The 24,329-nt window shown below is 41.4% G+C and overlaps 1 protein-coding gene across 2 annotated transcripts in view; it reads right to left on the bottom strand.

Moving 5' to 3' along the window:
- syt6a (synaptotagmin VIa) overlaps nt 1-17,802 on the bottom strand; it is a 130,742-nt gene extending 112,940 nt beyond the window's left edge. For both annotated transcript variants that reach the window (XR_009769230.1, XM_061686296.1), the window contains exon 1: nt 17,637-17,802. Coding sequence is in view for 1 of the 2 variants with exons in the window: in XM_061686296.1 (XP_061542280.1) it covers nt 17,637-17,793 (157 nt within the window). In the remaining variant the exon portion in view is untranslated. The remainder of the gene's footprint in view (nt 1-17,636) is intronic.
- Between the last annotated feature and the right edge of the window lie 6,527 nt (nt 17,803-24,329).

The raw sequence follows: 24,329 nt of genomic DNA, 5'->3' as shown, positions 1-24,329 counted from the left end.
GAACTTGTAGCTCATTAAGAATACACACTGTTGCAAAGGTTGTTGGATATTGTTCTTTTCCATATGCAGTATTCTGAAAGCATTTTCAGATACATATTATGACCAAGGAAGTACACAGCAGTGGCAGCTCGTGGAGTTTTCTCAAGGGGCGGGGCACTCTAAATATCTTTTCTTTATTATTATTATTATTATTATTATTATTATTTACATCAGTTACATAGTGAAGTATTGAACATTAAGAAAATCATTTAATTATTATTTTTTTTTTTTACTAAATTAGTACATGACGGCACGGTGACCAACTGGTTAGCACATCTGCCTCGCAGTTCTGAGGCGTGTGGAGTTTGCGGTTTCCTCCCACATCCCAAAATCATGCATGGTAGGTTATTTGAAGAATCTAGATTGTCCGCAGGTGAGAATGTGAGTGCGAATGGTTGTTTGTTTGTATGTCCCCTACGATGGGCTGGCGACCAGTTCAGGGTGTCCCCCGCCTCTCGCCTAGAGTCTGCTGGGATAGGCTCCAGCACACCCGCGACCCCAGTGAGGATAAACGGAACGGAAGATGAATGAATGAATATTACATGACATTCAAATTATAAAAAGGTATTTATATCCTTTTAATTTACCCATCCTGACACATTCTTAATGTTTTTAAAATAAGCACACAAAGCAGCTGTCTGATGGAGCAATGAGGCAAAAATATTGTTTGCTTTAATGACAACTTGGAAGAAGAAAACAAACAACCATATGACAGCAGTGTTTGACAAGTTACAGCCAGTCCTGGATTCAAACCCACTTTCACCAGATGGGACACAAATCACACTAAACGTTGAGCTACTGTGCATGTCAAACGTTTAAAAAAGAGTCAATGATATTTCAGGCCAGAAATACATCATTTCAGCAACGAAATAAACAGACACAAATAATTTCTTGTAAATTTGCTACACTTCAGAGAAGAGTGTTTTTAAAAAGCCTGCCAAATTTGAATGAATTAAAAAAAATCACCATGTTGGTAAAATAAGTCTCTAAAATCATGGAAAATAAGCCCCTGATGCCGTGGAGCTGCAGGACTCTGTGGGCGTGTCCGCTGAAGGTGCGAGAGACAACCCTTCACCTGTCCCATCAAATACGTTCACTGATACTCTATCTGCTCTAGTGTCTGTAGTCAGCTATTGGCTGAATAACGTGTGCTCCTGTGTTTAATAAACAGTAGTGATGGCAGTTTGACGCTGAAGCTTCAATACCTGTTTCTAACCTTGAACTCCAATTCCATGGAACCATTGCTTCAAAGCTTGCTTTGGCACAGTATGACATCAGGGCAGCAATTGCTTTATTGCCTGAAGGAACCACATATGCTGGGCTAGCTCAGGTGGTGGAGCATTGGTCTTAAACTTTTAGGGTCTTAGGTTCGAGTACCATCACAAACCTTGACTTTATTTACTGTATATCTACAGTATTTATATAGAGTTGAGACCCAAGTGTTCTATATATATATATATATATATATATATATATATCGGCTCACCACCTGTGGGAGGGGCCATTGGGGTCGGGTGCAGTGTGAACTGGGCGGTGGCCGAAGACAGGGACCTTGGCGATCCGATCCCCGGCTACAGAAGCTGGCTCTCGGGACACCCACGGCATGGTCCTCGAAGGTGCACGGGAGTTCGCCCAACCAGTCTACATGTGTTTTGTAGACTTAGAGAAGGAGTTCGACCGTGTCCTTCGGGGAGTCCTGTGGAGGGTGATTCGGGAGTATGGGGTACCGAACCCCCTGATATGGGCTATTCGGTCCCTGTGCGACCGGAGTCAGAGTTTGGTCCGCATATTCGGCAGTAAGTCGGACTCGTTCCCGGTGAGGGTTGGACTCCCCCAAGGCTGCCCTTTGTCACCGATTCTGTTCATAACTTTTATGGACAGAATTTCAAGGTGCAGCCGAGGCGTAGAGGGGGTCCGGTTTGGTGGCCTCAGTATTGCATCTCTGGTTTTTGCAGATGATGTGGTTCTGTTGGCTTCATCAAGCCGTGATCTCCAACTCTAACTGGAGCAGTTCGCAGCCAAGTGTGAAGTGGCTGGGATGAGAATCAGCACCTCCAAATCTGAGACCATGGTCCTCAGTCGGAAAAGGGTGGCATGCCCTCTCCAGGTCCGGGATGAGATCCTGCCCCAAGTGGAGGAGTTCAAGTATCTTGGGGTCTTGTTCACGAGTGAAGGAAGAATGGAACGGGAGATCGACAGGCAGATCGGTGCAGCGTCGGCAGTGATGCGGACTTTGTATCGATCCGTTGTGGTAAAGAAGGAGATAAGCCGAAAGGCGAAGCTCTCAATTTACCGGTCGCTCTACGTTCCTACCCTCACCTATGGTCACAAGCGGTGGGTCATGACCGAAAGAACAAGATCCCAGATACAAGCAGCCAAAATGAGTTTCCTCCGCAGGGTGTCCGGGCTCTCCCTTAGAGATAGGGTGAGAAGCTCGGTCATCCGGGAGGATCTCAGAGTAGAGTCGCTGCTCGTCCACATCGAGAGGAGCAAGATGAGGTGGCTGGAGCATCTGATTTGGATGCCTCCCAGACGCCTCCCTGGTGAGGTGTTCCGGGCACGTCCCACCGGGGACGACCCAGGACACGCTGGAGAGACTACGTCCTTCGGCTGGCCTGGGAACGCCTCGGGATCCCCCCGGAAGAACTGGATGAAGTGGCTGGGGAGAGGGAAGTCTGGGCGTCCCTGCTAAAGTTACTGCCCCCGTGACCCGACCTTGGATAAGCGGTAGAAAATGGATGGATGGATATATATATATACAGGCAATGTGCCTCATTTGAGTGTTCCCCCATCCCACAAAATGGCCATAGTCACAGAATATATAAGAAAATAAGAAAATAGACCTATTGTCCACACATTCATCAATGCTTTAAATCAAACAAATTTGAATAGAGAAAAAAATTGCGAAGTATATAAAATCAGGTTTCAAAACTTGTACAATAAGGGCCAGCTCTCTGATGCTGCGGGCGTGTCGAATCACATACAGAGGGGGTGATACCTTATACAATGTAAAATTCAAACGGTGAGAAAGATGCTCACGTTATAGCTCAACAAGTCTGCACTATATTGGTATAGGTCTTTGCATATGTTTTAATCACTTGTCTTCAAACATATTTAATGTGTTTAGAAAACAACATGGATTTCTGCTTAGTGCGACTTTAAGTTTAAAGCTTTAAATGACTGATGTGAAATGGGGTACTGTTATGCCTTGACATTAAAACCCGCCAACTTGCCGAATGTGGGTGAATTTCAGTAGTGGCTGGTAACACCGCTAGCACTTTTATGGGTTGGGTTTTGATCAGAAAAAAGTTCTGTGAAACACCCCCACACCCCTACTTAAAAATTATGGTACCAGCTAAAAATCACAGTTCAATTTTGTTACCGTTACTTGGTGCAACCCTAAATGGTAGGACCCATATTTGGTCACTCGGGTCAATCAGATGAGGTAGTTGAACCGTGTGTCTTCTCCCAGCCAAACTAAAGAAAGCAAATAAAGGTAACTAGGTAATAGATAAAGGATTAAAGAGATTTTCCTTAATCGATAAATAAAAATTCTTCATAAATTACACACCAATAAGCACCAATCTGATCTGATCTGATTGAGGGCTTCAATTTCACCTTATTTTTCTCATCATTGCTTTTCATTTCTCCAATTGTTGTAGAACTTGTCCAGGTTGATAGCCATGTCTGCTTCTTGCTTGCTTGCATTGAAGCATTAATTTTGATGGCGAGTAGAATATTGTCAATGAGAACTTTAACTTGCTCAGTCGGATTTGTTTTTGTGCAATAGCTCCTTCCTTTTCTCTCGAGCTTCAGTGCTTCCCTGCAATAATGTACTGATCCCTATTTCACTATTTCCATCTTGCGTCTTCGTATGATTCCAACAGTATTCAAATTAGTTTTATGGTTAATTTTAATTTTCAAGTAAATCCCAGCTCTCTGATGCTTTGGGCATGTCGAATGGATGGGCCAAAAGGAATCAAACATACTGAGGGGGTGATAGCTTATGCAATGTAAAATCACGTAAGGAGGCTCAACTTCAAAATTGAATGGTTAATGGGGACAAATTTACAGCCTCTTTTTTTTGAAGAATATTTTCTAATTATGTCAGCCAAAGTGCTGCTTGTTGTCAAGTGATTGGAGCACAGCCATACAGTACTCATTTCTCAAGTTTGGGCTCACAAATCAAAGCAAATACTCGGCCAATCAACAGCTCGTATCTTGAAAAACTCCCAAGTCTGGTCACTCATATCTTGAGGCACCACTGTACTGGGTTACGTCTGTCCGACATGGAATAAAACTACTCTTTCTGCTTCTTCAGCAAGGCCGCAGTTATCTTGGTCTCATCAGACCACAGAACATGTTTCTGATAATCCATGTCGGATGGAGAAGAGGCTTCCTTATGGGATAATTGCCATGCAGACTGATTTGATGCAGAGTGCGGTATTTGGTCTTGAGTATCGACACGTTGGCCCCCACCCCTTCAACGTCTGCAGCAACACTGAGCACACGCACTCTTCTTTGGTCGACCATGGCCTAGTCTGTTCTGAGCGGAACCTGTCGTTTTAAACTGCTGTATGGTCTTGGCCACTGTGCTGCAGCTCAGTTTCAGGCTGTTAGCAATCTTTTTGAGACCTTTTTGAAACTGAGAGCTACTTCTTGGGTACTGATTAAAGCAAAGTGCTACAAGTTTGATACAAACATCTCAAATAACAAATTTGCTCATATTACCCTAAATAATGTTATCGTTGATGATAATATTCATCCATGTGAAGACACTAGCCATTTTAATGATTCCTCACAATAAGTATTAACCGATTTAACAACATAGGAATGCAATAGAGAATATTTAACACTTTATTTCTATAATTCTTAAATAAAGTGTTCACATTTCAAATGATAATTTTTCCGATATCCCTGAGAAATCACAATGTCTCATCACTGATGACCAACAGCACAGGTGTCAAACTGGTGGCCCGGGGGCCAGATACGGCCCGCAACATCTTTTTATGTGGCCCGTGAAAGCAAATCATGTGTGTCGACTTCATGTTTCTTGTGAAAATACCAAAATTGGTGTCTCTACATGTATAATGTTGAGATATTGCTAGAATTTTATGTTACCAATCACCTTTTTGAAATAAATGTAATAATAGTTGAAAATGTTTGATTGGCTTCTGATTTAAAAAATAGTTATCCATCAATTTGTTGTGTATATGTCATTATATGAGACCATATTTATTATGGGTTCACAGTCATAACGGCCCTCCGAGGGAAGCCATAACTACAATGTGGCCCGAGTTTGACACCCCTGACCTACAGTAATTTTAGAACACGCTCACGGGCTACTAATGTGATCCTTGGGGGCTACCTGGTGTTGCAGGCGCCATGTTGGGGACCCCTGGCCTGGGCCATCTCTATATAAAGCATTAATTTTTTTTTTCCCATGCCCTGAGAGTTCTTTGCCATGACGTGGCATATTGAACTTTCAGTGTTCCCCGTTCAGTGTTCACCTGTTCCCCATTCACAGCTGAGACCTTATAAAACTAGTCACATGGCACAGAGGGCCACATGACACAGAGGGAGCGAAAATGACTAGTTCGGCCCAACTGGGACATTTTCACTTCGGAATGTCCTTACTTTTGTTGCCAGCGGTTTAGACATTAATGCTGTGTGTTGAGTTATTCAAAAGACCAAATCTACAATGTTATATAAGCTGCAAAAAGACGTAACCAACATTGGAACAAACATTTCTTCAGTGTTATCCCATAAAAAGGTCTGATCAAATTGAACAAATATGTGAGAGGTGTACTCGCTTCCATGAGATATTGTATGTGCAGTAAAGGGTGACGATTTTTATTCATAGCTTAGCATGGCATAGTCATTCATAGCAACTGATCCCATCCCCAAGAGTTCAGGCAACACATAACCAAAGAAAATTTGCACCTTCAGGACTTCCCAGTCACGTCTGAATGTTACAGACAAGTGTGAGGAGAACCCAAAGGTGCTCAAGGAGAGAGCAAGAGGTGAACATTTGTAATGCTGTTCACACAAGCCCTTCTTTGGTATTAAAACCACTGTTGGACTTTTGTCTTAAGCACATTCATGTAAATAGAAATATGTCCTGGATTATTTCCTCATCCCGCAAGAGTCTCCTGGCCTCTCTGGGTCTGACAGGTGTTAAATTTTAAACATGTACAAATGACACAATCATACAAGCGTGTCAAGGAGCAAGTTACAGATTAGAGTAGGCCAAGACAACAAGAACCCTCCTACATATCAAATCCATCCATAAATCAGCCTTCTTTCCCTATAAAAACATTTCCAGACTCCTCACTCACTGACTCTGTCGCCAAGACCCTCATCCTTGCTCTAATCCCTTTTTGTCCTGACTACTGTAACAGAGTCCTGTAAAGGGTGCGTACCAAGTTCTTGGACAGGCTCCAGGACGTCCACAACTCCCTGCCAAAGTTCTCACAACGCTGGCAGCACATTACTCCAACCCTTATGCACTTTTACTAGCTTTTACTAGACGACTGGTTAGCACGTCTGCCTCACAGTTCTGAGGACCGGGGTTCAAATCCTGGCCTCGCCTGTGTGGAATTTGCATGTTCTCCCCGTGCCTGCGTGGGTTTTCTCCGGGCTCTTCGGTTTCCTCCCACATCCCAAAAACATGCACAGTAGATTAATTGAAGACTCTAAATTGCCTGTAGCTGTGAATGTGAGTGTGAATGGTTGTTTGTTTATATGTGACCTGGCGACCAGTTCATCACGATAATAATGGCCGTTGAGGACCACTCCTTTCAAGACAGAAGATAAAGAACAGCAGAAGTCTTCAGTGTTGCACACGGTGAAATGCTTCAGCTTCTAATCTCAACCTTACAGTTTATTTATTTTCTTTTTTGTTTGTTTGTTTATTTTGTTGTGTTTTGAACGTGCATTCAGTGTGGTGCAGTGTTGAATGACGGCTGATGCTAATGTCCTTTTCCACCTAAGGTCCTGCCTAATAAAGCTTAAGCGGGGGGAATAATGTGATCAAATATAAGGCTGCTCTATTCAAACCCACACAGCTGATAATAGAAGTAGAATTTTTAATGTGGTTGGATGTGTGTTTGCGTTTAGGTGTGTGTGTGTGTGCGTGTGTGTGTGTGTGTGCGTGTGCGCGCGTGTGTGTGTGTTCCCACAACTCTTTTCCCCCCGTTGATTTAGGAGCTCCACAGGCTTGATTTAAGGATTTTTCGACTTCATCTGCTCTCTTTTGTCTTCTTCTTTTGTTTTCGACTTGTCCCGTTCGGGGTTGCTACAGCGTGTCATCCTTTTCCATGTAAGCCTATCTCCTGCATCCTCCTCTCTAACACCAACTTCCCTCATGTCTTCCCTCACTACATCCATCAATCTTCTCTTTGGTCTTCCTCTCCAGCTCTCTTGCCTGGCAGATCCATCATCATCATCCTTCTACCAATATACCCACTATTTCTCCTCTGGACGTGTCCAAACCATCGAAGTCTGCTATTTCTAACTTTGTCTCCAAAACAGCTTCTCATGCGCTAGAATTCTGCTGAACAACCTGGTCAAAACCTCCATAGCCACCTCTCCTAGATGCTTCCATACCACAGGTAGGCCATCGGACAAACTACATTTCTAATTTTCATCTTCTTTAGTGCCTTTCTAACTTCCCCCTTACTAACCAATGCTACTTTCTGGTCCACCACACTTGCCTCTTCCACTCTTCCTTCTCTCTCATTTTCTTCATTCATCAATTCTTTGAATATTGGCACCAGTCAACACATTTCCATTTGTATCCTTAATCACCCTAACCTGCTGCACATCCTTCCCATCTCTATCTTCTGAGCTAACCTCTTTCATTGTATGATTTCTTGTACTCTATGGTTCCACCACCAAGTCTCCCTCTCCCCTTTCCTACCAGAAGATACACCAAGTACTCTCCTGCCTGTCTCTCTGATCACCTTGGCTGTAGTGGCCCAGTTTTCTGGAAGCTCCTCCTGTCCACCGAGAGCCTGTTTCACCTCTTCTCAAAAAGTTGCATAACACTCTTCCTTTCTCAGCTTCCACCACATGATTCTCTGCTCTGCCTTTGTCTTCTTAATCTTCCTCCCCACTACCAGAGTCATCTTACATACCACCATCCTGTGCTATCGAGCCACACTCTCCCCGACCAATACTTTACAGTCAGTAAACTCCTTCAGATTACATCGTCTGCACAAGCTGTAATCCACCTTCGTGCTTCTACCTCTGCTCTTGTAGATGTTCCCGTCTTTTCTGGAAGAAAGTGTTCACTACAGCCATTTCCACCCTTTTTGCAAAGTCTACCACCATCTGTTCCTCCAAGTTCCTTTCCTTGATGCTGAATTTACCCATCACCTCGTCATCACCCCTGTTGCCTTCACCAACATGTCCATTACAATCTGCACCAATCACGACTCGCTCTCTGTCTGGAATGCTCAGAAGTACTTTGTCTAGCCCCTTCCAGAATTTCTCTTTCCATTCTTGGTCACATCCTACCTGTGGGGCATAGCCAGTAATTTCATTATACATAACCTAGCCTCATCACTCAATCTGACACTCTTTTCACCTCCAAGACATTCTTACGTAACTCTTCCTTTAAAATAACCCCAACTTAATTTCTCTTCCTATCTACACCCTGGTAAAGTAATTTAAACCCTTCCCCTCAGCTTCTAGCCTTACTGCCTTTCCACCTGCTCTCCTGATATCTCCTAATCATCATGTCAACCAAATCCCGAGCTTTTCCTGTCATAGTCCCAACATTCAAAGTCCCCACATTCAGTTCTAGGCTCTGTGCTTTCCTCTTCTCTTTCTGCCTAAGAACCCACTTTCCACCTCTCCTTCGTCTTCGACCCACAGTAGCTGAATTTCCACCGGTGCCCTATAGGTTAACAACGCTGGTGGTGGACGTTGTTAACCCGGGCCACGACTGAACCGGTATGGAATTCTTTGGATGAATGCTCATATTTGTTTGGAAAAGTTTTAAACCGGATGCCCTTCCTGAGGCAACCCTCTGCATTTATCCAGGCTTGGGACCGGCCTAAAGTTTGCACTGGCTTGTGCCCCCCATAGGGCTGCATTATCTGTTCTCTTGTGTCAATATCAATATTTCAGATTTGCAGTTGATCAGCTCTTGCTGACATCTCATGTGGTCATCTCATGTTACAGCCTAAATACAATGAGGACTGAACTAATTGGTCAATAAATAAGATATTTTATTACCTCCCAGCCACACCCAAAAAAGGGGGTCTAAAGTTTCAGATTCTGTAATTACTCATTTTATTGCAGTTAGTTAAAAACAAATGAGCATCTCAGAGATGTTAACTGTGATTTTGAAAATGGAAGACCCCGCCTTATGGACGCATGAGTACTTTAAAACCAAATCGCCAGTGCTAATGGGTTTATAACGCTACTCCAGGTACCTCAAACATTCTGGATCAATTTTCATACATTCAAAAATAACATTATTTTTGGCCTGGCATGCAACTATGATCCATGAAAGTTTGAAACTGAGTTGAAAATTTTGACAGGTAGAGAAGTGACAATTAACATGTTTACACAAATCTGACCATTGAATTCACCTAATATAAATATATTGAATGGAGTACTAAAACTCAATGGAGGGCCTTCTCTGACATCAAACAATAATCACTCAAAATTAATAAGAATGATCGGTAGCAAATTGTGACAATTTGGAATGTGACAAAGAATAGCAATATGAATTTGACCTTAGCTATTTTAAACATTACTGTTTTTCATTTAGGCACGGTGGACGACTGGTTAGCACATCTGCCTCACAGTTCCGAGGACCGGGGTTTAAATCCCGGCCACGCCTGTGTGGAGTTTGCATGTTCTCCCCGTGCCGGGGTGGGTTTTCTCCGGGCACTCCGGTTTCCTCCCACATCCCAATAACATGCGTGGTAGGTTGATTGAAGACTCTAAATTGCCTGTAGGTGTGAATGTGAGTGCGAATGGTTGTTTGTTTCGATGTGCCCTGCGATTGGCTGGCGACCAGTTCAGGGTGTACCCCGCCTCCCGCCCGAAGATTTCGGAGAGAGGCTCCAGCACGCCCGCAACCCTAGTGAGGATAAGCGGTACAGAAAATTGATGGATGTTTTTCATTTAACTCAACAATGTTCTTAGCTTGAGCCCTGAAAGTTTGAAGATGAGAGATCAGTGAAAACAGCCTTTGTCCATGCATTTCAACATAGATCTTACTCAAACATCTTGGATCTCTTTTTTTGTTTGTTTTAATCTGTAGAGTTCTTACTCCAGGACACGGTGGTTGACTGGTTAGAGTGTCTGCCTCACAGTTCTGAGGACCGGGGTTCAATCCCCGGCCCCGCCTGTGTGGAGTTTGCATGTTCTCCCCGTGCCTGCGTGGGTTTTCTCCGGGCGCTCCGGTTTCCTCCCACATCCCAAAAACATGCATGGTAGGTTCATTGAAGACTCTAAATTGGCCGTAGGTGTGAATGTGAGTGTGAATGGTTGTTTGTTTGTATGTGCCCTGCGAATGGCTTGCAACAAGTTCATGTTCAAAACATGAACATGAAGCAAAGAAGCAGGATTCCAACGCTCAAGAGGGGCTGATGAGCAAAATGAGGTTTGACATTCAAGTAGGCTTTAGGCCCTGCAGGAATGAGAGGAATCGGCAGCTCCCAACCACGTGACCTGTCACCCAATGAGATGAAGATGAGCGCTCTGCAACATTAGCCTTAAGCAAGCCAAAAGAATCAAGCTGAACCAGAATTAAGTATGGGAACTATAATAATAGGTAATGACTGCAGCACAGACATCACCACCAAGGCCTTCCACAAACTTGAATTGAAACAATATTTCTGGTACTTCTCTTGGCTTAGGTAACAAAGGGGTGGAAATTGGAGGGTGATATCATCACAATAATAATATAAACTCTGACAATATTATCAAGATACGAGTATATGCTAATCGATATAACAACGGAAAATAAACTGAAATTGGTAACATGAGAACACAACACAGTCAGTTATTGGATAGTTTTTAAACCAGAAATTACGGCGGCACAATTATTGCAATTTTAATCGTAATTACGATTTTGGCTGCCACGATTAAATGAGCCTGATCGTCAGTGATTTTTTTTTTTTACATTTAAAATGCAGGCACTGCTGCTTATGAAAAGCGCTTCATTTGCAGCAGTGCCCACAACCTAGTCACCCAGGGGGCGAATGTATGGTTCATGCTTCATTAAGTGCTAGCACCATGCTCCGAGGGCAACTTCAAAATAAAAGCCTAAAATGGCACTGATATCCAGTGTAGTAATATACGAAGCTTTTATTTTTAAGTTGGCCCTCTTACCACGTTGGCAGAGAGGGGGCCTGTCACGGTAAAACATTATTAAACATTTTGTTCACAAGTTGGTTTGATACACAATGTTGAAAGTACATGAAGGAGACTATCCATATTCACATCGTGCTTTTTTTTAAATCATTTTTAAATGGTCTAACTGGAAAATTACAGTATCCATATCTGATTCTCCTCTAGAGATACTGAATTGTGAGCAATGCAATTCTGTATACAGCAATATAATGCCAAATTCCTAGTAATATATAGCAGACATTTTTTTGTTTCCTTCACCCAAAGGTTGGATTGAAATATAACAAAATATCTCATACATACCATCTTGTTATAAAGAACCACATGAATTATGTCTCCTATTGTTGTCATTGTTTTCTGTGTGGCTTTCCTCTTTCTCAATTAACATTATTTTTATCCTCTTAACCATTGTTTTTATTGTGAGATACACCATACATGATGAGGAGGGGGAAAAAAAATCACTATTTGTGTTCTTACTGCTGTCAAATTGCACACATTCCCCCATGGACTTAAGCAATTTTCCTCTTACATACGCCAGAGGCAATAGTATAACCCAAATTCCAATGAAGTTGGAACGTTGTGTTAAATAAATAAAAACAGAATACAATGATTTGTAAATCATGTTCAACCTATATTTAATTGAATACACTACAAAGACAAGATACTTCATGTTCAAACTGATAAACTTTATTGTTTTTAGCAAATAATCATTAACTTAGAATTTTATGGCTGCAACACGTTCCAAAAAAGTTGGGACAGGGTCATGTTTACCACTGTGTTACATCACCTTTTCTTTTAACAACATTCAATAAACGTTTGGGAACTGAGGACACTAATTGTTGAAGCTTTGTAGGTGGAATTCTTTCCCATTCTTGCTTGATGTACAGCTTCAGCTGTTCAACAGTCCGGGGTCTCCGTTGTCGTATTTTATGCTTCATAATGCGCCACACATTTTCAACAGGCATTTATAGGTCTGGACTGCAGACAGGCCAGTACAGTACCTACACTCTTTCATTACGAAGCCACACTGTTGTAAGACGTGCAGAATGTGGTTTGGCATTGTCTTGCTGAAATAAGCAGAGGTGTCCATGAAAAAGACGTTGCTTGCATGGCAGCATATGTTTCTCCAGAACCTGTATGTACCTTTCAGCATTAATGGTGCCTTCACAGATGTGTAAGTTACCCATGCCATTGGCACTAACACAGCCCCATACCATCACAGATGCTGGCTTTTGAACTTTGCGTCTTTTCCTCTTTGGCCCGGAGGACACGACGTTCGCAATTTCCCAAAACAATTTGAAATGTAGACTCGTCGGACCACACAACACTTTTCCACTTTTCATCAGTCCATCTTAGATGAGCTCACGCCCAGAGAAGCCGGCGGCTTTGCATAGTAGAGTTTCAAGTTGTACTTACGGATGTCTCTATATTGTCTCTATGAAATATGAATTACAATCGTCCGAACATTTCTGAGTTCCAGACGTTTTGCTGCCGAGAGGTCTGAAATGAGGTCACTCGACTTTCTCGAGCTTATCTACATCACGAACGAAGATCTCCGCCTTCCCTCTCCGGTCCCAAGCCAGCGCTGTCAAAAACATGGAAAACACGTGTTTTCTCCAACCAATCAGAGGAAAGGGAACGATCTTACCCAAATATGGACAAAGAGGATACAAAACTGTGTCAAACAGAAGTAGCTGTCAGAGGGGCCTTTTCTGTACACTCATATGACAAAACCAAGGTGTTTTTCTTAAAATGAAATAGACATTTTTATACTAAGTCCATGTTAGCGAGTCATTCTATGGAGGTCTAAATAGCCAAAACAAGGTACCTTTAAACATCCAAATTGCTGAACTGGACTGGACAACTTGGCGGAATAAAAGCATACAGTACATAGGTACACATTGTGGGAAATATATACATGGCGACATCTGACCCCACCTCAAAACCTATACAACCTCAACATCACAACAAGTATCTCGTTTTGAAGATCTATGTGGCGGAAACATTTTACATCAGTGGGAAGATATCACGGGAAACAGCAGCTTGATGTAGTGTACGCCCGTGGCATCGCAGCGTACGATGATGCAGGGTGACAGCGGAGACGACCAGGAATGGCGAGGCGTGTGCCAGCACCTAAAAGGCGGCCCAGTAAAGCAGTAAAGCATCTTGGATTGCATCTGGTGACAGCAATTCACTTTGTCATTTCACATCCTGACAACAAACTCAACACTCGTCGCATTTTTGGACATCTGACGATCAACACCTTGAAAGGCACTACATGAATTTTAGTGATTATTATTACCAAATGAATTACTTACTGGTTTTGACTGTTTTCTACCTGCCAATTTACCATGGTTGCTAATTAAAGTACTTCATTATTAGGCTTTACACAATCAGTATTGTTTTTGGGCCGATCACCATTTAGCGACTTTATATAAACTGATAACCGATCCGATTACAATATAAAAATTATTAGTACAATTCATGGGTATGTCTGTGTACTAACCTCACTAAAATCAAGGCATTGCAATTGCACAAATGAATATTAATGCTTAAAATAATATTTCAATTCGAAAATTATTGAAAATATTTTCCATGTTCTGACATTGCAACAATGCACAATATTTAAAAAAAAAAAAAAAAAGGCAGGGTTCCCCCAACCTTTTAGCGCCACTGACACTTTTCATGTGAAGACATTTTGAAGATGCAGCATAGAAACGAAAACAAATGGATATCACTCAGCATTACACTTCAACAAGCTGGTCTTATTATAGCTCTACAGCACAGTGTGTTGTAAGACGCCACAGCATCCTCTGTTTACAAACAATTATGCATTTCTGTTTCACTGATACTATTGAACTTGTGCTTTTATTGTATTTGAAGATACCTACTCATGGCCTGTCTCATGTACCGACAGGTGTTATGACAGTAACGACACAGTGTCGTAAAGTGTCATGGTGTTTTGGCGTGCTTCGTGTCCTTTTAACCTAACGTCAATGATGAATAAAGTTCTCGTTTGCACACAGTTGTTGTCCGCGAATTATTGGACATAATATCTGGCAACAAAGCCACCCTGGAGGCAATTATTAGTGAGGCTAGCGTGCTGGCATGGCTAAACATGGTGCAGCGCTGCGGAGCTGCCAGCGTGACACAATCTCGTTTACTTCGGAGACATTGCACGCTACCATTTTGTATGTGTTATTAGCCATAATCTGGTGATGAAGCCGCCATGGAGGCAATGATTAGTGATTTATTGAAGCGGCTTTGCACTGTGTTTAGCCACACTAGGGAGCTAGCCATAGCCCGAGTTGCCCACGCGATCTAATCAAGAAATATGAAACAGTTCTAAAAATAAACTAGCTTTCGGATTCAAACATACAAGACGGCAGCGCGGAATGCCCCTGGACTAAACAAGATTGTGTCAAAGATAATGTCTTAATTCGCAGATATGATCAGTGATGTCATTTATCGGTTGGCTAGTTAACACATTACAGCTGATCATAAAAGTTGCATAAAATTCAAATTATCGGCCGATTTGATCTGGTTGATGAGATTGGTGTAAGAGAAAAGCCAAGAAGAGAGGTGGGGGAAAAGATCGGTGTAATGACTATTCATTATGTTGTTACTGCTTCGGGCGCAGACATTGAAAAATAATGTGATTTGAACTGAATAATAAATATAAGGATAGTAATGGGAATTTCAGGAAGAATAAAAAATGAATTGAGTAGTTCACTGTAATAAATGTCTGAGGTTGAATCAGCCAATCAGTGAAGAGAAAAATTAGATGATTTTAAAACATTTTAAGAAAAAAAAAGCATAAACTATAAGCTCCACCAAGGCTCAATAATCGTTGAGAAATCATAATGAACACGTCAGGCGGTACTGTTCCACCCCAGTCCTCTGGGTGGTGGAAATGGGCATTACAGAGTCAGTGTCAACTGCCACACATTGCAATCTTTATTTATTTTATTTAGTTTTTTCAACCACAGCACCTGCTGGATCCAGTGTTTCACAGCAACATTCCATTCCAATGGAAATGGACTGCAATTGCCTCTGCACTAGCATACTCAAAAGGTTAAGTGTCAATTGGATTTTGAAGCTTTTGCCGAAATCTGACAACTATTTCATTGACCAAGGGGCATTAAGTCTTCAAATGTTTTCTCAAATGTTTTACACAAGTGCCTTTTATAGGGTTATAAAGATCCATCAATGCTCCTCATATTCTAAACTTTACCATAATAAGCCTCTAAAGTGTCACTGATGGTGTAGTGGTACACTTGCCTGACTTTGGTGCAGGCAGCGTGGGTTCGGTTCCTACTCAGTAGGCGGTAGGAATGTGAGTGCGAATGGTTGTCCGTGTCTATATGTGCCCTGCGACTGACTGGCGACCAGTTCAGGGTGTAGTCTGCCTTTCACCCGTAGTCCGCTGGGTTAGGCCCCAGGACCCTGAACAGGAAAAGCGGTGTTGAGAACGGATGGATGGAAGCCTCTAAAGTCAGCTGTCACTTGAGACCTCAGAAGACCTCAAGACACCTACTTTCAGGAAGCATCAAGGGCTGTCCAGTATACTGGTGTGTTTTGATTTTTCTTTGGCTTTTTGGTGAAACCTCCATCCATCCATCCATTTTCTGAGCCGCTTCTCCTCACTAGGGTCGCGGCCGTGCTGGAGCCTATCCCAGCTATCATCGGGCAGGAGGCGGGGTACACCCTGAACTGGTTGCCAGCCAATCGCAGGGCACATACAAACAAACAACCATTCGCACTCACATTCACACCTACGGGCAATTTAGAGTCTTCAATTAATGCATGTTTTTGGGATGTGGAAGGAAACCGGAGTGCCCGGAGAAAACCCACGCAGGCACGGGGAGAACATGCAAACTCCACACAGGTGGGGCCGGGGATTGAACCCGGGTCCTCAGAACTGTGAGGCTGACGCTCTAACTAGTCGGCCACCGTCCCGCCTGGTGAAACCTATTTTCCAAAATAAAGAGCAACCTCAACAAAGCATAAAAGAAGAATGTCAGAAGAGATGAAAAAGAATATAAAATAGTAAGTATAGTAATATATAATAATAAATATATAATAATAAATAGTAATATAAAAAAGTAAGGTGACTCATCAAGCTGTAAGACTCCAGTGTTGTTATCATTTCACTTGTTATCATTTGCTATGAAAGTTAAGCTGGACCATTTCATTGTCGGCTGTTGGACAGTTTTGACAGAGGTTAACTTAGTTGTACAATTGTAAGACAGTTAAGCGTGGTACTTCATGTGCACATTTACTGTATACATGGTCTGTACTGTTAATAATTTTTTTGTTAAAGCAATACTTATAGCAATACTACTCCAGATTTTTACTATTCTTGCCCATGGTAAAAATAGTTTGCAAATTGAACAAATTTGAGCTTTTTATGTGTTCAAACTCAGAGGTTCCATATATATATATATATATATGTATATATATATATATATATTAATAATTACATTCTAAATAGGATTATTTCACAGGTTTATGAGTGCATCAGCAACATTTAATGTGATAAACAGTAAAGATATAATAATTTTTTCCATCCATTCATTTTTATATAGTGCTTGTCCTCATTATAGGGTCTTGACTGAGCTGGAGCCTATCCCAGCTGGTTTTGGGCGAGAGGCGCTGTACACCCTAGACTGGTCACCAGCCAATCGGAAGGGCGCGTATCGACAAACAACCATTCACACTCACATTCTCACCAATGAGCATTTTAGAATCTTCAATAAACCTACCATGAATCTTTTGAAATATGGGAAAAAGAAAAACAAGCCAGCACGAGGAGAACATGCAAAGGCAATCCGAACCCAAGTCCTCGTGACTGTGAGGTAGACATAAAAACCATTACCACACCGTGCTGCCCATAAGCTCTTCCAAGAAACTTAATACAAACTTTAGTATGTAACAGGTTCAAGATTGAGCAACATTTTTTCCAGTCGTTCAGTCAAGTGTGTCTTCTACACTGACACTGGCTTCTCAACAAACACTCAGAACCCAAGCAGAACAAACTGCAGCCACCTGCTCCAACAGCGTGCTGTTGTGCAGGCATAGGTCGACAACAAGGGTCAACACTGACCACACAGAGGCATGCTGAAAGAAGAGCACGAAACAAAACAAGCAAGAAATTCTCCAATCTGCCTCAGGCATACACAAACACACATCATCATCATCATCAGGATCGAATTGCTCCTTACCTTGATCCGTATGCTTGGCGCCGTGGCCGGACAACAGGAAGAGGAACTCCTGACACGTGTCCTGCTCCAACAGCGTGCTGTTGTGCAGGCATAGGTCGACAATAAGGGTCACGGCTCTCTGACACACCATGTCATACTCCGCTCGCTCCGAACTCATGCTGCTCCCAGCTGCATCGTCAGTCGTGGAGTGCGCTCATCAGATGGCACCGACGTGTGCGCACGCATACAAACACACACACATGCACTCATACAAAAACGTGTACACGAACACACACATACACACACACACACACACACACACTAGCCTACGATGCAGAATATGAATGCAACTAGTAGTGTTTGTGTCTGCATGTGTGTTTTCGGTTATTTTCAAACCGAGGCAAAATTACTCACCCTCTGTACTTAAATAGAAGTACATGTACTTGTGTAAAGACTGATAAAAGATCTAAATACTGATTCCACTCCTTCACTTATGTTAAAGTTTTAAAAAAAGTACAGACTTAAAGTACAAAAGTAAAAAAATGGAAAATAATTTTTAGTGTCAGTTATTTACAAAACACATATTGATAACTTGGCACAATGGGAAAAAAATCATTAATGTCAGAACAATGTGTTCCCATAGTTTTGCTATTGTTTTGAACTAACGAACAAAAAATGATAAATTCGCCAGCAAATTGTTCAGATTTTTGAAACTTGTGGTTTCTAGGCTGGCTCAAGACACAACAGATTATTCTTGGAGCACACAACATCAAGCAATTCTCTTAAACAAGGCCATGGATGGGAAACATCTCTCTTCTCCATTATTGTCATTGTTGTTAATGCTCCTTGATTCACGCGCCACCTTGTCATACTTCAAGATCTCGATCGTGGTTGACTTTAGCAATCTCTATTTATGTCTGTTTTACATTGTGTCATCATTCACGGCGGTTGAAAAAAAAGCAAGAAGTGTATTTTGACAAAATAATGAGTGGACAAAGGACAAATACAATATCTCTGGCTAAATAAAGGGAGTAAAAGTTGAAAAGTCATCAAAAAGAGAAATACTCAAGTCAAGTACAGATATCTGAAAAATCGTCTTAAGAACAGCAACAAAATGCAGTACAGTATTTGTACTTTGTTCCATCCCACCACTGTGTGCAAATGTATCCAAGTGGAAGTGTGCCATACTATTCACTGTGTTTTCTTTGTGCGTACACAAAAACTAATTCGTTGACTTAATAAACCACATTCTCCCTGGTGACACAGCAAAGACTTGAATACAAACGCAACCCCCACCATCCAACACCCAACGCTATCCCCACAGTCATTTTTGGCGCCCCTGCTTGTGTGATTTTGGCGAGGCGACCCACTTGATGCGAGTGTAGCATATAAACACAGTCTTAACGACCACTGGGCTTATTTTTCTCAGGTCGACAGTCACAACCTCTCCCTCAGGTCACAAGTCTCATAGGGTGGGTTTTCCCCTGAGGTAAAGAACTGCGCAATAAAAGGTTGCCAGTAATGTGGTAATGCCAGTACATTTTTTTTTACTACTGAAAAGTTTGAATTACAATTTTTGGTGGCTTAATCAGCAATGCACCTTATTTACAATTTTTTTCCTAAACCCAATCACGTTCAAGTTTATTGTTCATAAATTTAAATTTTTCCATGAAGTCTTTAAATAAAATGTGCACACAATGAAGCATTTGGATTGTATACAGATCTGCTTGACTCAAGCAGACACCCTCATCATGCCTATAATGTAGCCTTCAAATTAAAGGCAACCTGCCCATTGAAAAAAAGCAGTCAAGTCACAGACTCCTAAGATTTTGGACCTTGTTTTTGTTGTGGCACTGGCAGTATTTTCACTTCTATGTTAATTCATGCTGTTTCCACACGCAGTTTTTGTTTTCTTGCTAGTCTGCCCTCCCTCAACGTGCAGTGTTTAGTTATAGACAGATAGGTTAAAGTTCTCCAAATCAGAGTCAAAGTGTTCTCGCTTCAAGGTGTTTATTTGTCATGTCATCACAAATGTTAATTCTTTGAACACAGCATGCCATGATCATTGATCTAACACACAAAGGGAAGTTAATTTTAATTTTAAACCCTCAAACAACTGTTAGCATTAGCACAGCAGTAACAATTACACATAGAAAAAGCAACAGTACTAACTGTCATAGATTCTCTCTGACTTATAGAAACCATTAGAACTTCTGGAATTTAGCTTTAGCTTTCGTAACCAGTCCTTATGTGTTGGACTAACAAGGTTCAGGTTTTTTTTTAATTGAGTGGATGCAGCTTATATCGTAGTACACACAATACCACATATGTCAAACTCAGGCACGGGGGCCAAATTTGGCCCACGATGTAATTATATTTGGCCCGCAAGACCATAATAAATATTTATTAGAGCTGGCGCAAGGGTATATAGCACATGCACCACTAATATTACAAATCCCAGAATGCTTTGCTAGTTTGTTGGCCCATCAGTCTAGACCGGCGAACGCCCCTTCCCTTTCTGTTGCAGGCGTTAGCAACTATGCTACCAGTCTCCTCGAGCAAATTTACACTTCCCCTTCCCAAAAATGGCCAAATGAAAGATGGAAAACGGTTAACTTCCGAGACAGGTCGGAGGCAGATTATCCGTTCACTAAATAAAAGATAGACCTGTTTGTCGTGTGCGGAGCAACGTGGCTGTAACAAAGAAAATTACATAATTGAATTAATGTTTTTTTTTTAAATGTCCTTTATCAACTCCTAGACAGGGATTGTTAATAGTTTGAGGTTTGGATTTTTATTGAAGGACATTCTTATTTTGTTGGGTTGTTTTGTTGTTGGCCTTTGAAAAAAGATTTCCATCAAAAAGAAAGGTAGTTGGAGAAAGATAAATAGAAGATCGAGAGACAGAAGAATTCATGTTATCTATTTAAATAAAAAACAACAAGCAAATACCATTGATGTCTTTTATCACAAATTTCATTTCTCGTGTTGATAATATTAAAGTTTGTTTATTCCAGATTCAGTGTTGAAGCAAAATTTTAATTTGTTGTCAATGATAACCTTTAACACTACATTTCTGCAGAAAAGGGAAACATCGCAGTGATTTTTCATAAATATTGAGTTTGGCCCAATTTTTAATTTTGGCCCACCGTGAATTTGAGTTTGACACCCCTGCTCTATACAAAGCATTTTACAGTATTGTTGACACGCTCTTTTTTTTTTTTTTTACTCAAATGGAGATCAGGAGGATAACATTTACAGTATTTGTACAATTATATTTTTTGAACAATATTACACAATATTACTGTTATGGAGTGAAACTAGAGTCTGAAATAGAGGGTGACATTTTTCGGGATTCCTGGGACCCAACACGGATGGGAGTGAATTTCACTACCTATCATGGGATTGGGCAGTATCAGAAGCGAACATCACCGGGAGCAGCAACAAAAGTCACCGGGACCGGGTGGGAGCGCAGAACATGACAAGAAAGTCATTGTGAGTGGAAACCATGGCAGGAGTAGAAACCATGTGTTTTGTGGGATTCTGTAAAATGTTGGCTCGGGTTTGGGAGGGAATGGGATCAATACCTATGGGAGGGGGCGGGACTGATGAAAAGTGGAAAAGTGTTCTGTGGTCCGACGAGTGCACATTTAAAATTGTTTTGGGAAATTGTAGATGTTGTGTCCTCCGGGCCAAAGAGGAAAAGAACCATCCGGACTTTATGGACGCAAAGTTCAAAAACCAGTATCTGTGATGGTATGGGGCTTTGTTAGTGCCAATGGCATGGGTAACTTACACATCTGTGAAGGCACTAATAATGCTGAAAGGTACATACAGGTTTTGGAGAAACATATGTTGCCATCCAAGCAACGTCTTTTTCATGGACGCCCCTGCTTATTTCAAGACAATGCCAAACCACATTCTGCACGTGTTACAACAGCGTGGCTTTGTAGTAAAAGTGTGCGGGTACTAGACTAGTCTGCCTGCAGTCCAGACCTGTCTCCCATTGAAAGTGTATGGCGCATTATGAAGCGTAAAATACGACAACGGAGACCCCGGACTCATGAACAGCTGAAGCTGTACATCAAGCAAGAATGGGAAAGAATTCCACCTCCAAAGCTTCAACAATTAGTGTCCTCAGTTCCCAAACGTTTATTGAATGTTGTTAAAAGAAAAGGTGATGTAACACAGTGGTAAACATAACCCTCTCCCAGCTTTTTTGGAATGTGTTGCAGCCATAAAATTCTAAGTTAATGATTATTTGCTAAAAACAATAAAGTTTATCAGTTTGAACGTGAAATATCTTGTCTTTGTAGTGTATTCAATTATATATAGGTTGAACATGACTTGTAAATCATTGTATTCTAACTTCATTGGAATTGGGGTTGTATATTGTGTGTGTGTGTGTGTGTGTGTGTGTGTGTGTGTGTGTGTGTGTGCGTGTGTGTAGATTGATATATAGATATATTTATACTGTTATATTGTACAAATAAATAATGATAGGTAGCATGGTGGATAAGTGCTAATCTAAAAAAAAAAACATATGTTAGGTTCATTGAAGCCTCAGTTTTCCATAGGTGTGAATGTGAGTGTAAATAGCTACCAATATAGAGTGTACCCCACCTCTTGCTCAAAGTCAGTTGGGATAGGTTCCAGCTCAGCTGTGATCCTAATGACAAAAAGAGCTGTAGAAAATGGATGGATGGGCCTATAGGTGATGTTGTGCTTTCGTTTCATTGTGTTCACCAAAACAATAAAAAGTACTTTTCTTCATCCACTCATCCATCAATTCTTCGGTGGTGTCTGGTAAAAAAAAAAATAAAAAATGTAGAGGCATGCATTGTATTGCAAACACATTACAATACTATTCAAATAATGTAATTCTAGCTTTTAACTATCCGGTATTATTACAATATGTAAAGCTGTTAGGTGGGTTGGAAAGTTCATTATTATATTTGAATAGAAAGTTAGAAGAGATGCAGATATTCCATATTCTGGAATATCTGTGCTATATCTGCTTCTATTATTTTTTATGTATGATAATACGACTCAATGTGGAACAAAAAAGATTGGAAAGTAGATTCATAATTGACTTGACGTTTTCATCGCATTCTGGTGAACTGTATTTGAACTCTCTTGCCCTTTTTTTTTGCTAATTATGTTCCAAACATATCCTTTAATCAAAGTAATTTAATAACCCATGGGACAAATTAAATCGAATAAAATCGGATTAGGTTGATCTTTACCAGCTTCTGGTTGACTCCAGTCTTTAACTGAATTAAAGCAGGGCCAAAAGATGACCCCGTCTACGTTTGTAGGGGACTGTGGGGGTTATTGTTCCAGGATAGATCATTAAGAGCTTATCTAAGTCTTTCCCTCATCCTCCTGTCTCCTTTAAAGGCTTGAGCCAAGGTCTGCCGTGCTTCCTCTGCTTGACGATTGCATCTACTCCACGTGGGCGAACCTGATTAGGCAGGCAAATAACAAATTGTTTCCAGCTGAGGCCTTTCAAAGGAGTTCATTACTCCTGCATCTGTTGCAGCTCATACAGACTTCATTTGAGCTTGTAACTAAATACTACTACGAGGTAGCACCACAACCCAATAAGGCTGACTAGATATCATAGACCCAGGCTACCGGTGGTATGGTTTAACTGGCTCCCAGATGAACTGGCTCCCGATTCCAGCTGTGGCCATTGGGGCAACTTTGATCCACGAATCTTCTTCTTCCTATCTGAACATTCGTCACTTCTTCATACTGCAACTGTACATCGAATTTGTTTAACTGCATAAGTGTCTATGTTTACAATAAACCTGGGGGGGAAATGGTTCGTTTGCTACTGCTGATCTGATGCTGAAATTGATCATCGTAAGAAAAAAAAAAAAAAAAAAAAAAAAGGGAAAATATAACATAGCGGTACTCAGAACTGAAATGCAAATAAAAAGTTGCCCGCTGCGCATCTTATCCTCGAGGCCAGTGATTCCCAACCAGGGAGCCACGGCACACTACTGTAGTGTGCTGTCAGAGATCAACTCGGTGGCAGTGGAAAATAATCCAATTTCACTACATTTTTGTGAAAATTATTACTAATTATTAATTAATTTATGACAGTGATGTAGAAACAGGCAGATCAATTAAACACTCTACCATTAAGTGGCAGCAGGTACAATTAACCTGTTTATCTACCTGTTGCCATTCATAAACGGAATAAGTCATTGCTTTTGTCCAATTAAACAGGCTAAGATTTTGCACTGAGTAGCGTTAATAGGATTGCCACATTGTTTCTAGGCAGGACACGCCCTGCTCCAATATTAATGGCTCCAGGACACGTGCCGCTGCACTATGATTGTCTTTTGTATCCCTGTAGAACACACCCTACTGCTTCCAGACGGGAAAAGAAGTATGTGACGTTAATGTGTTTCCCACTAACCCTAACTCACCCTAATCCCAAATGTAACCCATCCTAAACCACCTAAAACCTAGGCCTAAACCTAACCGTGAAAAACTTCTTAGTTTTTATTTCATACAAATGTGATTCATGTTTGGGATGGTCATCTCGTTACATATGCGTAGACTGCCCTTCTCGCGACTCAAGAGCCAATCATGTTGCAGTGGGGCGTGTCCAGCCTAGAAACTATGTGGGAATCCTTGTAACGCCACGAAGTCAATTTGTGAGTAAATTCAGACGAAATCATCATTATGTCAGTACAGTAG

This window comes from Phycodurus eques, chromosome 1, assembly GCF_024500275.1.
Source record: "Phycodurus eques isolate BA_2022a chromosome 1, UOR_Pequ_1.1, whole genome shotgun sequence".
Classification (NCBI taxonomy): Eukaryota; Metazoa; Chordata; class Actinopteri; order Syngnathiformes; family Syngnathidae; genus Phycodurus; species Phycodurus eques.
This window is presented reverse-complemented; position numbering and strand designations above follow the sequence as displayed.